The sequence below is a fragment of the Thunnus maccoyii genome, chromosome 19 (genome assembly GCF_910596095.1).
Source record: "Thunnus maccoyii chromosome 19, fThuMac1.1, whole genome shotgun sequence".
In the NCBI taxonomy this organism is placed as follows: Eukaryota; Metazoa; Chordata; class Actinopteri; order Scombriformes; family Scombridae; genus Thunnus; species Thunnus maccoyii.
The window spans coordinates 6,644,438-6,660,741 of NC_056551.1; the positions used below are offsets into that span (position 1 = coordinate 6,644,438).

At 38.6% G+C, this 16,304-nt stretch overlaps 1 protein-coding gene across 1 annotated transcript; it reads right to left on the bottom strand.

The window, feature by feature from the left end:
- Nucleotides 1-247: 247 nt before the first annotated feature.
- zgc:92275 (cholesterol 7-desaturase nvd) lies at nt 248-13,919 on the bottom strand. Its single transcript, XM_042394239.1, has 7 exons — nt 13,400-13,919; nt 8,151-8,339; nt 6,623-6,801; nt 6,240-6,365; nt 5,676-5,795; nt 5,113-5,289; nt 248-3,706 (listed from the first exon to the last, which is right to left on the bottom strand). Exons 1-7 carry the CDS (start codon nt 13,806-13,808, stop codon nt 3,545-3,547), a joined length of 1,362 nt encoding a protein of 453 aa, XP_042250173.1. The 5' UTR covers nt 13,809-13,919; the 3' UTR covers nt 248-3,544.
- Nucleotides 13,920-16,304: the final 2,385 nt, after the last annotated feature.

The following is a 16,304-nucleotide window of genomic DNA, read 5'->3' on the forward strand; positions in this document are numbered from 1 at the left end:
GTTGATGTAATGCTTTAGTAAAGCAAAGGCAACAGTTCTCTCCCACCATAAACCAAGATAAGATAAGTACATTCTCAGATACGCAGTGCCAAGCAATATTATGAGCTGCAGAGAAGTGCCACTGGCCAAGTAGTACAGTGAACATTTCACCATTCTGCTCAATTTAACATGCTAACGTATTCAGTGCAACGGAAAGATTTTGCCATTTCAGACATGCATGAGCAAACACATTAGAGCAGAGCAGACAGATTTATTCTGCATATTTAAATAAACATTACATCTGTAGATTAGCTAGTTACAAAAATACATTTTAATATTGAAAGGAAACAGAAGGGAGGCGTTCATCTGATGTTCATATGAAGTATTGTGCTTTTTAACATCACTGGTTATTTACTTTGAAATGTATCTCTCTTCTATGACCACCTGACAAACAGAAACATGGAAATTAAAATGTAATGTCAACCAATCCCACATAACCAACCCCCACCCGGCAACTGAACATTATTGCTTTTATATTTTTGTCACATTTCAAAGAAGGCACAGCAGCATTTAATAAAGATTCACAGCATTGTCGTCATCAATGATTAAGTCAGTAATGAGTCATGTCTGTGCAGAGTAAATGAACAAAAAGAAAATCTGAATCAGCATATTGCTGTCTTACAGAGACAGAGGTCTAGAGGAGTAATGTAAAAAATATATGACAGTGGTTATATTTACATGCACGTTAATAATTTGATTATAATGCGATTAAGGCAATAATGCGAGTAAAGCAGAACCCATGTAAACACCATACTCAAATTATGTTAATGCGATTATGCTCATAGTCCAAGTAAGCATAATCACAGTAAAATATGTGGATTACTTTTTTGGGGCCAGTCAGAGCATGTATACAGTCAAATTACTGAAACTCTGATAAGGGTGCGCATATGCAACTGGTGACGTAGTGCTCCATGTGGTTGTAGTGTTGACAAATGTGATGATGGAAAGCAAAACAGAGAAGAAACAACATTTCTGGAAGTTTGAGGAGTTGTACATGATGACATGTATGGCGAGCATGGAAGAATAAACCCCAGCCGGGTTAACTAGAGCCGTCATGTGTTCATTATTGACTTAAAAGTAATAAACATAACAACAGGAAGTAAACAAAGCTACTAAACGTCACACCTCTCTTTATATAATCGAACTAACTTTATGACACATGTAAACAGGATTATTAAAGGGAGTTGTCACCTTCGCAATCATGCAAACAGCATAATCGCACTAATGTCTTAATCGCAGTATTGGCCATAATCACACTACTGTGCACATGTAAACATACCCACCTTATCAAATGATCAGACAGAAATGAATGAATTTAAATAAAAGTTTAAAAAAAAAAAAAAATACACTAATGCAATAATCCTTTATAACTCATGTGGACCAGAGAGGTAACACAACAACAAAGTTTTTGTATGCTGATATACATTAAAGGAGGACATATTTTCTTTTAATACTATTCAATTCAGGTCAATAATTTTTGTGTACATTATAATTTCACAACAATCATCATCTCTCATAATCAAAGGACCACCTTATTTGTCACCATTTGTGCCACATTATCGTACTACCTGTATGTACAATTATGCTTGTTAAAGGAATAGTTCAACATTTTGGGAAATATGCTAATTTGCCATTCTTTCCAAGAGATGAGAAGCTAAATATAATGTCTGTGCAGAGCACAATGCTGGAGTCTGGATGTGGTTAGCATAGCTTAGCATAAAGACTGAAAGCAGAGCTAGCTAGCTTGGTTCACCACTACACCCTACCACCACCTCTTCAGCTTACTAAGTTATCATGTTGTATTTCGTAAGTTTATTTCATACACAAACAGAAATAAAAACAATTGAAAATTGCGATTTTAGGAGTAGGTATGTGCTGTAACTATTTCTTCACAAAGTCAGTTTCACAAAAAATAAGCATCCATGCAGCCCAGTACTGCAGCATGCCACAGCAAGTTGTCAGATACAGTTGGTGAGCACATAGTTTAGTGGAGGTTTATGTACAGGCACAGTAGTATCAACCTGCCAACTTCATGACGAGACTTTGCTAAGCTGCGCACAGTCACTGCACCCAGCTGGTATTTGGCCAAGAAATTGTTCCAGCAATTGTTAAAGAGTTAGCTTTAGAGGTGCTGGTGGGCATATTTTTGCCACTTTGAAGAAAGCTGGGCTAGCTGTTTCCTCCTGCCTCCAGTCTTTATGCTAAACTAAATTAATCCATTCCCCGCTTCAGCTTGTTACTTAACACAAAAGGTTGATATCAATCTTCTCATATCACTCTCTATTCCTTTAATATTGACTGTAACTTACAAGAAGCATGTAGTCATTACTACCCTAGATCCTCCTCCTGATTATGCTGTAGTGGTATTTCCTGCATAATAACAGGAAATACCACTGATTAATAAAACTACTTAAGTTGTCATTGCACAATAGTCACTAGAAAATGTCTATCAGCCAAGGGCGGCGGGTAATGTAGGCTAGAGACGGCTAAGCCTTCCCTAAATTCAGAGTCGGACTAGCCATCAGGAGCACCGGGAGAAATCCCCCGCTCGCTATGTGGGCCACATTGACCAGCCCATTATACAAAACCAAAAGAGCAAGTGTGCCGCTTGAGCAGCCCATTATACAAAAACAAGAGCGAGAGAGATGCGTCATCAGCCCAGCAGCAGCACCCCCACCCTCGGGCGTCGGCTCAGCACCACTGTAGTAGTATTTGCCTTCGCCATGCTCAGCCTTACCCGCCGCCTATGCTATCAGCTCGCTGTTGAGTAACCTGAGATATAAATGAGAAAACAAACACACCTGCAGTTAAACCTGTGACTGACTTTGATTACACATTAAAGATCGAAACTAACAGTGTGGACGGCCGGATTAATGTTTTCTAAAGTCAAAGTAACACAGATACTAATATCAAATGATAGCATTGTGAGACATACTACAGAAGAACCTTTTCGCTGATTAGTTGCTCAAATAGAAGCAGGTGGTTTATATTAAACTGTGTCAAACATGCTGAAACAGTCACTCAAGCATAGGACTGTATATGTAAGTATATAAATTATCCACATTTTGCAGAGTAAAACGGTATTTTGACAATCTTATGGTCTTCTTCTCAGTTACATCGAGGCAATTCTGGTGTTCTTAGTATTGCTTGCTTTGATAACTAGCACTGGTTCATCAAAAGTTCACATTTATGGCCTGAATCTTCTCAGTCAGTTATACTAATCCATGACAGCTTCAGGCACTTGCATATATGAGGCTGGAAAGTCCAATTATCCACTTAAACATGAAGTTAAGGAGGATTTCAGGTTTAATGTAAGATTCAGGCCCAGAATGAATGAATGAATGCCCAAGACTGTCCCACAAACAAGTCAGGCCTCCTTTCTTCTTTCAATTTATTACATGCGAGATAAAATCCAACAGTGGACTCCCTCGTCTGAGACGTCTGATTAATGTCAACCCTGATCAGACATCTCTCTGCTGATCACTCGCCCCGTAGTCCAAGGAGGTCAGAAGTTTAAAGTGTCATGCTGGTACTGCAGCCGCGGGCTGTTCTCACTGTAGAATTGACTGAACCAGCGCCTGTGCTTCCGGATGGCTGAATCCTCCTTCACGAGAAGAGGCTTGGAGATGTACTTCTTATTGTTCCAGATCATCACATCCCGTTCAAACTAGACAAAATAAGAAAACAGGAGAAGGTCACTGGACACTGTGATTTCAAAAAGCTGTGAAGAAGACAAACGCTGAGTAAATATGAATATTTAAACAAACTTGACATGTTTTGTTTTTTTTAGTATTGCATCTTTACATGCACTTAAAAGCATATTTGTTTGTACTCTCAGCACTTCCTCTATCCTCATTTAGTTCTCGTGAGCACATGATAATCAAGTAGGTAGCACAGTTGCAGAAGATTTGAAAAGGAACAGACTCACACTTGAGTAGGACTAAGAATTAAACGTCAGCTGCTGAGATTTGGCAATTCATCCAAACTCCACCTCTTGGAACTACCCTCTAAAAATGAGTTTCCTTTGGTGGCTTGTACTACATCAGGAAACAAAGTAATTTGACAAAAATAATTCTACATGATTCTTTTAAAAATGATTCTTTGAGGCAGAAACACAATTGCCATGTGTTCTGTGTTTAATCACATTGTTTCTCTTGTATATCAAGCTGATAAAATTGTCAGTTTTAGAGTTCTAGGTGCATTTTTGGTGTCTGACTGCACAGCTATGAGCACAACCTCTGATTTACCATTCACAAAAATACTTTTCCCCATGTCTTGTGAGCCAATGTATTAGTTTTCACTTTACCACACAGCTAATTATCACATTTAATGAGGACTACTTACACCTTTTCTGTGATTGTGTGGTGTTACTTCTGGTGGCAATGAAGAGGCAAAATGAAATCAAAGGCAGAGTGGGAGGCAAATACACACAATAATCTCTTCACATTGAAGTTTAAAAGCAATTCTGAATTGAAACTGAAACTTACTACCAATATATAACTGTGACCTCAAAGTAGCAAGCACAATATTCATGCAGTTCAGCCACTTTTGTTGTATACTCCCAAGATACGTTATGATATAGAACAACTTTTTAAGTTGAATATCAAATGTAAAGCCAAAACGCCACAGTTCCTTCATAGTTAGTCTGACTGTCTGTGGACTGCTGATAGAGGTACTCCTATTTGCTGATTTTTTGCCACCTACGGTGGCCGCAGAACTTGCAAAAGACACGAAAGGTCCTCTCTTGAGCCAGTATTTGGTTTTTCTGGTCTGGGCGGTACAACATGGTGGGCTTTGTGGAAGAGGACTAGCTCCCTATGTAGATATAAAGGGCTCATTCTAAGGTAACAAAAACACAGTGATTCTTATTGTTAGGTGATTATACACTGATTAAAACATACTTATGAATATAACATTCCATCATTAATGTAAATAACATTGCATTAACCAATGTTTTTTACCATTTTTATTTCTTTCCAGATATCACAGAACAACAGTGGGTTCAGTCCAGACTTTTGTCCTGTTGTTCTAGTGTATGTCACAGTGCTAGCAGAAGGTCAGTGTGGGCTGTACCTGAATGCACTCTGCTTTGAGGATGAATTTGGGCACCAGAGGTGGAATATTGGACTGATAGAAGATAGTGTGAGAGACACACTGCAACAGAGGCTCCACTGGAGTCACACAGTGCATGATCACACCCCGGCCCAAAAAACTGTGGTCAAACAGCAGAAACACCACTCCTGGTCCTACCTGAAATGTAAACAAATTAAAAATAAAACAGTGACAATTTAAGTCCATGCTCATCCCACAATAATGCAGCTGACTGCTCCAGCACACATCTACATCCATCGGGCCATGTACTGTTTTAGTAAACACTTGACGGCAGCACTAGGAGAAATCCTTAGAGCTATGTCTTCAGAACAGCCAGAAGGAAGAGATGATGTTAACTTTTCATCTAAATTTAACAGCCGTCTAGAGAAACACAGTTCTGTGCTCTTGAGTTGAAGAAGCATAGAGCACAAGACAATATTAAACAACTACTAATTATATTATGTTCTATATTCTGTCAATATAATTTACAATCAATCGCAGGGAATTATGTATAAACTGCATTCCTCATTTGAACTTTACTGTACCTGTCTGGCCACAACATGAATATCCAATAGAGACCAGTGGCATCCAAACACAGTTAGGGAATGTTTCACCAACATCTGAGAGCAATGCTTGTTTGGCTCTGACTCTGGTTCCCATTGAACCTTGAATAAATACACACACACACACACACACAGACAAAGAGGCATTAATTTGTGTTGGCATGCTGCCATTAAATACAGAGTACAGCTGAGGCTGCTGGGAATGTCATTAGTTTTGCAGGTATTTTGTCATAAACTGAAGTATTGGACAAATAGAATTTTTGACCTGATGGTGCACTGGGTGAAAAGTCAGGGGATTATAAAATGAATATGATTCCTCTTCTGAGGAACATGATTGTCTTCCAATATTGTCATCCAATATTTGTCAAGACTTTTCATTCTTAAACCGGCTGTCTGACATTACAATCACTAGTATGGCGCAAAGTAGATTAAGAAAAATGGTCATTCAGGTGCATTTTAAAATCCTTTTCAAAAAAATAGCACAGATATACAACCCTGAAGCTTTGAGGATTGCAAAAGCACCATCATCATTACATCAAATCTCACCTTCCAGTCATGTCGCAAAAATTCCCAGGTTTTGCTGTTTGTGTAGCGCAGATCTACTCCGCTGACGATGCCTGGTGTGTGAAGGTGAGCCAGATGAGCGATATCTGCTGCATTTTCAGGGATCTCCTAAAGGGAAGACAGGTCACCTTTATGTGACTGTGAAAAACATCTGCTCTTCCTGGTGGGGTTTGAAACTGAATTCATGTGTCATTATAGAAAGTTTTCCCTCCCTGCTCTCTAGCCAGCCACAATGAGGGAACAGGTACAATTTCTTTACACTAAACAACCACATTAATAATATATGAAGTTGTAGACACACCTAACAACGTCCTCAAACATACTAAAACATCATCATGCTGCAGACATAAAATCACAGTGCATACCTGTATGTGAGCATTGATGAAATGTTCAGTTCTCCCTCGATAGACCCACTCGCCCTTTGCAATCTCCTGCTGCTCTGGGATGGTCCACTGAGGATCTTCTCCATCACAGTGAAACCAAACCAGAATCTGAGAGTTGACCTCACAGCTGGGCCAGCAGCGCACATTGGCAAACTCCGGCACTGAAAGACAAATAAAATCTAAATCATTGTCTCTTTAGTGTGCATGCATACAAGGAAATAGGTAGGACTGTGTTTTGGCAATTCACTGTTCACCCCTAACAGTAGACATAAAGCTGTCTACAACATTGTTCAACCACAGACTATCAACATATGAAGAACAAATGCTGGTTTGTTGACTTTCACAACATAATGTTTAAACCAATAACACCATAGAAAACATCATAATCTAAAGTCATTACAGTATATTTACCATCCCAGAGGATGAAACCTGGACAACCCATCAGCTTGCCTCTGGTGCCACCCTCAGGTCAAATTGTCAACTTTGTACACAAACTAAGATTTGTGCACTATCTGCTGTAGGGAATCTTAATATTTTTGTTGAATCCTTGACCTCTCAACAAGCACCCATCTTATATATGTACATGTATGTACATATGGCATAAATTAATTGAGTCCATTCATACTTCTCAGAGAATTAACCTTTCAGAACTTTGACCTTGCATGGGCAGTGTCACCCTCAAGCCAAATTGTCAACATTAGACATTAGTACAGCTGGGGCTGATGGGAATGCTATTAGTTATAACTGTTGTACTATTTTGTCATAAAACAAAGCATTGAACAACTAAAATTTTGAGCCGGTGGTGGCTCTAGATCAAAAGTGATTTCATAGAAATCCCTCCCAATTGTTGTTGAGATATTTAAACCACAAATGTGAAGCCAATGTCGAACCAGAGGAAAATTCAGGGGATCCAAAGTTATTAGAATTCATCTTCTGGAAATCATGAATGTCTGTACCACATTTCATGCCAATCCATCAAGTACATGTCAAAATATTTCACTGGAAAAGTGAAAAATATGATCTGCTAATGGCTCTAGAGGAAAGGTCAGAGGATTACCAAACCAATTAACATTCATCATGTGGAGACTATGAATGTGTGGACAATATATCATGGAAATCTATCCAGTAGCTGTTGAGATATTTCAGTCTGGACCAAAGTAGTAGACCGACCAACGACCTGACAGCAATGTTGCCATCCCTAGAGCAGTGTCACTAGTATGGCAAAAATTCTTTACATTTAACTCATAAGGCTCTAAGAATAATAACAGCAAAATCAGGATTTTATGTTGTGGCAGTTTCATGAGACAAAGTTTAACTTTTAGTTTTATTTTACTAAAAACAGACGGAGGAAAAAGTAAAACATGATAAAACATGAATTAGCATTTAAGTTATAGTAAATAATTTTGTTGCTTACTTCTTAAATTACACACCTAACCAAGGAGACATAATAGTGTAGATACATTTTGAAAAATACAATGACCAATCATTGGACATCACCTTCAATTAATACCTTTTTCTGCATAGGGGATCCTCACACACTTGCCATCGTTACCCTGAAACCGCCATCCATGAAATGGGCACTCTATGCAGCTTCCCACAACCCGTCCTCCTACAGCCAGGTTGGCACCCAGATGAGGGCAGTAGGCATCCACCACATAGGCCTTCCCATCCTGGCCCCGAAACACTGCCACCTGCTCACCTAGGAGGATTAATTACAGTGGGGACAAATGTAAAAAATATTTTCTCGAATGAGCCACCGCTTCAGAACACAATGGTAACATCATGAAATGTAGGAAATAAATTAAACACAAACAAAAATCTCACTTTTTCTAATGTCTCTCTTGGTGGAAATTAAAAATTGTTTCATTAATCATTAAAGCCCATATGGGTAGAATTTATTTTAGCTTCTTCATCAAATTATTTTGATGGATCAAGTTTCTGTTTGTAGAAAAATTTGAAAGCCCCATCGTGCATTGCTATCAACTAGTGTCTTTCTTTTCACCACACACTATACTTTAAACAGTACACATCATGGCTTTAAACAGATGTAGGCAACAGTTTTAAATCTTTTGCCTTGTTCCTCCCTCATCCTCTGTCTCTTTTGCAATGGTTAAGCACTAGCAGTTTGAAGTCACTGCTTTATATAGATACACTTTAATTAGTCTTGATTGGTCTGATTAGGTTCAAGGGATAGACTACAGCTATGGTATGTCTTGGGAATCACTTTGCATGTTGCATGCTTAGACTGAATCTGTTTCCAGTCAGACACCACACCTGGGGATCTCTACCTACTGTATCTACTGTATTTGGCTTAACATTTGGCTGACCTACAGTGCTCAGATTGCACCCAGATTAGCAGAGGCTGGTTGACGGTGGTTAGGAGTAAGCCAGCTCTAGCAGTGTCTAGTCAGGGTAAATCTCAGTAAAATTCTGAGAAATCCAAAATAAGGTTCACCAAAATGAGGAGTGACACAGCAGCACACTGCTGCCCCTTGAGAGTTGTGGGGCAGAATTGAACTACAGCCCAATGTGAGAGAACTGCACGGGGGAAAAGACACACTGAGCAGAATTGAATATACTGTAAATGGATGACAGCAGAGAAATGTAAGGAGTGAGGCACTGCGGTACTTCAAAGCAAGATCCAGACCCTAAAGGAGGCCAAGTTTTGATTTGAGTCAAAAGAATTTGGGACAGAAAAATGGTGGGGCTGGAGGTAGAACTTTTGCTGAAAGGGAATACAGGTGGAGAAAGGTGAACAGACGGGTTTAAGATAAGAAAAATACAACTCTGTCTAATCTACTGTATATTACGCATCATGGACAGAAAGGCATTCATGTTGTTTGGAGAAAAACACAATCTGTACTTCATCATTTAATGTTATCCAACATGCACAGTACACTCTGTGGTTTTCTGGCACTCCCTCATCCTCTCTTTGGCAATTACTGATCTGCAGCACACTTTTAGTGTGTAGGAGATTTAAAGTAATAGTTTGACATTTTGGGAATTACACTTATTTGCTTTCTGGCAGAGAGTTAGATGAGAGTGATACAATTCTCATATCTATCCATTAAATAATGAAGCTACAACCAGTAGCTGGTTATCTATGATTAGCATAAAGACTAGAAACAGTGGGAAACAGCTAGCCTGCGTCTCTCCACCTACCAGCATCTTTAATTAACACGTAATATCTCGTTTGTTTAATCTGTACAAAAATCAAAGTATAAAAATGACAATTTGCCACTTAAAGCGAGTTATGTACCGGACAATTTCTTGGCTGGGAGTAATAACTTGCTTTCTACTTCCATTAGTTGCCTGGCAACTGCTCAGAGCAACTGCTCTGCTCACTAGTTTTCAGGAGCTTTTAAAGAAATCTCAATCTCCTCATCTGTGGATGGAGTTTGCTCAGTTGTCATGGAGATGGATCTGTTGACATGCAAGCTCAGTAACTGTTTTTTATCATCCATATCAATTTTAGCTATGCTACTATCTGGCTCACATGTCAACAGATTCATCTCCATGACAACTTTGCAAACTCCATCCGCTGATGAAAACAGCTCAGGAAAAAGCTAGCAAGCAGAGCTTGAATAGTTTTTTCCACTTATCACAGTAAGCAGTTTTAAGTTGGAACACTGAATTAGCGCTGAAGCAATCAGTTGATTGATCAGCCAATTGTCATAAAATTTAAAAACTTGCTATTTGAAGACATAATTTTTCCAAAATTTAAAAATATTCTATGGATTACGTGATTAATCAAAGAATAGACAGATTAATTGGTAATAATCTTTATCAGCAACTAGTTATTTGCAGCTGTACATTGAATCACTCTGCAAGAGCAGGTGTCTCTTTTTACAGGTGGGTATCTTTTTCAGGTAGAAAACCTTTCATGTTGTTTGTTGTTGTTTGTTTATTGATGGCAGGTGATATGACTGACACATGAAAGCACCTTGCCCTCTTTGAAACCTTTTTGAACTCAAACTCAAAGAAACTCTCTGAACAGATCAAACAGTCCCATCACATATCAAGACCAGTATGACACATTTAAAATGTGAAACACGTAACTGTTTTAAATCAGGTGACGCAATGGAAACATGCCAAAATAGATCACATATCAGCATGAAAACAATCTAATTTAAGATCTGCTATCAAGCAACACATACTGTATAAAAAAAATGACATATTAAAAGCTTTGATGCTGATGCAGGATAGACTGTCTGTCAGATCACCATAAACACTCAATCAAAGAGGTCTGCTGAGTGCTCCTGAATCAAAATCAATCATAAGAGACTGTAGCTTAGTAGTAGTTTTTGAATGATAAATATGTTTTAAATATTTTTAAATATGTTAAATATGTAATTTTGGTAAAACTTGGTTCTCACAGTAAGCTTTATTAACATCAGGCTGCTGACTAACCCAACATCCTGATCTTTCAGTTTTGGGAAAATCAGTTGTTCTATGGTACAATTCGCAAATAACATAAATATCACTGTCAATGGTTAAGGAACAATAGCAAAAACAGACTATTCAGTATAGAGGACTCCTCTGTGTTGTGTTACTTAGCTGTATACTGCACACAGCAATATGCTTAAATTTGAAAATGCATTTTTATGTACAGCTAATTAACATGAAGATTTCATCTGGGTTCATCCAGCACGGTATGAGTTGAATACTCAGTATGAAATTAATCAAACAGAGAAACTAATCTGCAACTATTTTGATTTTCAATTTACCATTTCATTCTTGATGCTCTACTGTTTCATACATATATATATATATATGTATAGACTGAATAATTTGGGGTTTTGGTCAGACAAAAGGAGCTATTTAAGGATCGAGAAAATAAACATCAGATTAATCAATAATCAAAAGAATTGTTAGTTGCAGCCCCACTGCCATTAAGTGATTCAGTGAATATTAGTAACCACAACATTGTCTCCAATACACCTCTAAATCAAACAAGCAGTTTAAAGCTTGTTTGACCTGAAACAATGAGGCTTTGTTCAAAAAGAAATCGTTACTGAGCAACAAAATGTACAGACTCCTCTAACAAATACCAAAAGCCATTGTGTCTGAAATGTATACTTTAAGTACCAAAAATCTCTGTAATATGAGCTTGTCTCTACTACAGTATCCCGGAAACTTGGCTTCACTACATCTACTGTACACACCTGAAACTGACAACCATCAGGGTTGTTAGATATTTTAGAGATGCTGTTGTACATGCTTTTATCTCCTTACGCCTTGATTGTTTCAACAGCCTTTTCTCTTGTCTTAATCAAAAACCTTGAAAGGACTACAGACTGTACAGAACAGCTGCCAGAACTAAGAGGCATGATCACATCATCACACCTGTTTTAGTCTCCTTACACTGGCTCCCTGTTTGTTTTAAGGTTGATTCTAAGATATTCCCTTTAAGGCTCTTCATGACCTGTCTCCAGATTATATTTTAGACCTTTTAATCCCTAATGAACCTTTGCATAGGTTGAGATTCCTGGGCAGAGGTCTTCTGTCTTCTGTCTAGGCTGAAAACCAAAGGAGACAGAGCCTTTGCCATCAGAGCTCTGAGGCTCTGGAACGACCTGCCCAAGGAAATCAGGCTGTCTGAGTCAGTGCCTTCTGTCAAGTCTCTCCTTAAAAAACTTCCAGCAGAAAGCATTTCCTGATTTTACATGAGCTGCCTGCTTATTTTACTTGACTTCATTTGTTTTTAATTTCATGTTTAATATTTCTAATTTTATGTTTTGCTCCCTTTGTGTTTTATAATGGGGGTTTTTTTTATGGCTTTTAGTTCATTTTAATCTCTCTGTGTTTGAAATATGTTTTGTTTTTATTGTAAAGCACTTTGTAACTGTGTTTTGAAAGGTGCTATATAAATAAAGTTTATTGTTATTATCTTTATTCATTTAAATTTGAAATTTAACAAATCTTAATAAATCTCAAAAGAAAAAACAGTTGATTTATAATTTGTGGCAACAAATCTCTTGTGGCAGTCTGCTAACTGTTCCCAGAGTCCACTCTAAACATGGAGTATTTAGTTACTATGCTCCACAGAGGTGGAACAAATTTCCTGTAGATAGGAGACGTGCTGCAACTTTGACTGCCTTTAAATCATGTCTAAAACTTTTATGCACGCCTTTGACTACACCTGAAGTATTCGTGACTTGTATTACCATCTTTACAAATCTAATATTAATTTCTTGTTTTAAGACATAATGTAAAACACTTTGAGTTGCCTTTGCGTATGAAATGTGCTCTACAAATAAACTGACCTTGCCTGTGATGAAATAAATTACCAGCTAGTCTCATTAAAGACTAGTGTATCTGATTAACTGGAGAGGATACAGAACATTTATAGATAAGATCCTACAAACTCTGGCACTCTTGTTCCAGTGTCTCCTGGTGGTCTTCAAATCTCACCTGTCTGCATCACACATTTAGATAAAGATGTTTTAAATATGACATCACTCTGCTTCACTGATCACTGCAGCAGCTCAGGTAGATAGAGGTGCACTGTCAGCATCTTCACTTCCTGTATATTACCTGAGCCCCTCCTCACATCAGTCTACAAGCTTTCAGATTTAAATGATGCTATTTGTTATGTCACAGAGGGATTTGGCCTTAATGAAAGACTTATTTCAATGTTGTTTTGTTATTATGGTCATGTTTGTCCAGCTTTAACAATTGAATGCGTCACACGCTATTATGGGAGCTGGTTGTTTAGTGTAATTAACCCATGTTTTTACCACTGAATTTGTATCATACCTACTACAGAGACATTTTTGACCTCGCCCGTCTTCAGCATGTGTGAGTCCAGCACTCGGTACCAGCCGTTTGGATACACCGGAGGTAGTTCTCCGGCTTTCCTCCTACGGCGGACCTGGTTTGCAGCCTGCGCCTTGGAGCGACCGTCCTCGGCGATGTATCCCACATCGTCGGGTGCTTTGAGCAGCTCCAGGGGGCAGAAGAGCAGCCTGTACAGCCAGCCCGTGGCGAGGAGGGAAACCCCGGCGATGATGCAGACCGCAGCTCGCGCTGGAGCACCGACCAGTCCAGTTTCCCTCCATGTTGGGTACCCGATGCTGACAGAGCCCTGCGTTTCTCCACCTTGCATGACAAGCACTGCACATATTCCCAACCCAATAACAGCAGCAGCCACCTTCCCGGTGAACATGTTCTGACTGTCTATCCTGTCCCTATAGGTACTTATCAGCGTACTGTGAGCATCAGACACTTAAGGCATGATGTGTCGCCTAGGTGGCACGCATTGACACGGGTGCTTAGAGACCAGATGCCCCACTTTGTTTAAGCCACACCCAGGTCCGGCCCTGCCAGTCTGGTGGCCCTAAGGTGAACGTTTATTTGGGACCCCCCCCACCCCTCTTTTTTCTAACTATGTAAGAAGAAGACGTACCCACGCAAACACATGGAAAACATGCAAACTCTGCACAGAAAGGACTTGGGACAGCCGGGGTTCGAACCCCAGACCATCTTGCTGTGAGGCAACAGTGCCGTCATGCCCAGTTCAGATTAATGTCACACATCTCTGAAATTAGTTTTACAGTACAACACTTTTTTTGTCCACATACAGCGAATGCAACACACTTAATTCAGAAGAGGTATAACACAATATGTCATATTCATGTCACGTATTATATGTCTATAAAACACTGACAAATAGGTCGTCACACAGGCACAAGCTCAGCTGAAAATCTTTCAGTACAAGCAAAAGCACTAAAATGATCTGGTCCTGTGGCCTTCCTCAGATTTAATGGATAAGGGTGCTCATCACTTTTTCCCTTTGTCAAACAAAATAATTAATCCAATCAATTTAATGACTGGTTTTGAATGTGTCTCATATAGTCTAGCAAATCTAACTGTGTATGCAACTTTTTTATAACCACACCAGCATTACAGAGGAAAAAAAATCTAATTTAATTTACCTTATAGAAGTAATGATCACTCTCCTTACCCGGGATGGCCAGAGAGGCCGAACACAACAGTGAGAAAGCATCTAATTAATGAAAACACAACTTCAGTAGAGGCTGTTCTGTAGTCTTTAATCACATTACATTATCTTCATCAGCAGATGGATTGACTTTAAAGCCAACATTGATGAGGTGTACTTAAAATTCTCAGAAAAAAATGAAAGTGTGAAAACCTACATTTCCATGACAACCATGTGCTGAGGAAGATCATTTGATCAAAAGCTCCAGAGCAACTACTAAATGGATCTGAGGTGAGATTAGATCAATAAGATGTATCATTCTGTCTTTCATCGGTGAGGAAATGAATCACTTCTTCAATCAATATATATAATTGGCACTATGATTAAGGGCACTATTTAACATCAACACCGAAATCTTCTAAATACTGCTTCTATGTTTAGAGTGAACAATTAGCAGAGTGCCACCAGGTGATTACTTCCATTAATCAAGTCTCTTACCTGGCATGCTCATGTTGAAAGCCTTTGCTCTGGGCTATAGCAGAGGCTGTACTTTCTTAAGAAAGTGTGATTCTATGGCGTAGACAAGAGACCAAGTTTTTGTTTTATCAGTCAAGAGAGTTTAATCAGGTACAGTATTCAGCCATGGTACAGTAACCTCTCAGGACCATTAAATTTGTTCAGACTGCTATGAAAGTTATAGGGAGAAAAGAATTGCATTCTCTTCAGTTTCTATATGAAAGTGTGTCCTTAGAGAGGCATAGAAAATAATATATGATCCATCAACAATAAAGTATATCATCTTATCTTATCTTATCTTATCTTATCTTATCTTATCTTATCTCAGTTCCTTGTATGCATAATATCTATTAGTTTATATTTTACATCAATTGAATTTATACTATTTTTTAGTTTAATGTGGTGTAAATGTGAAAATGTAGGCCACCAGTATAATCAACCTGACTTGTGCTCACTCATGTGCTGCATGTGCCCTCTTGTGGTCTTGTTTCAGTAATGCTCTGGAGAATGCAGAGATAATATGTCAGCTTTATTGTTACTGGACTGCACAACAGTACATTTAGTGTACAAGGACAATTTTTAAGTTATTCTTTGTTTTCTTACAGACTTTACACACACACATGAACACAATCAGTGGAAATGGACTACGTGCATTTCATGGAAGCGACTGCTTGCACAGTTTTTGTATGAATGCTGGTATGTTGTTCCTGTTGTTCATCATTAAGAACATGTGTATCAAAACAACGTAATGTAGGAATAATTATAAAAATATATTTGTGGATCTTGTGTTGAACCCATTTACCTACAGAAGTAGAGTTGTATTATTATTTGGGGATCCCCACATACCGCACTCTTCCGTGCCACCCTGCCAAATCTCTTGCCACCCCATGTAAAATTCTCTAGATCCGCCACTGCGCACACACCTCCCAAATATCAACAATGCATCATAAGGAAGGAGCAAGCTGATTGATTGATTCAACTCCTGTTTGTGAAGAAAAGAAGAAAAATGCAAAATTTACACAAGGTGTGCATACAAGTAAACAAGACTAGGTCAAAACCTAGTATATGGCTGGACTGTGTATAGTCAGTGTGTGAAATTGTGGCCTTTTTTTTTTTTTACAATGATAGTCAGTGGTACTGTCTATAATTTGAATTACTGGATATTAAATGTTCATCTGCAATTTTCTGTAGTGGTCCCAGTAATAT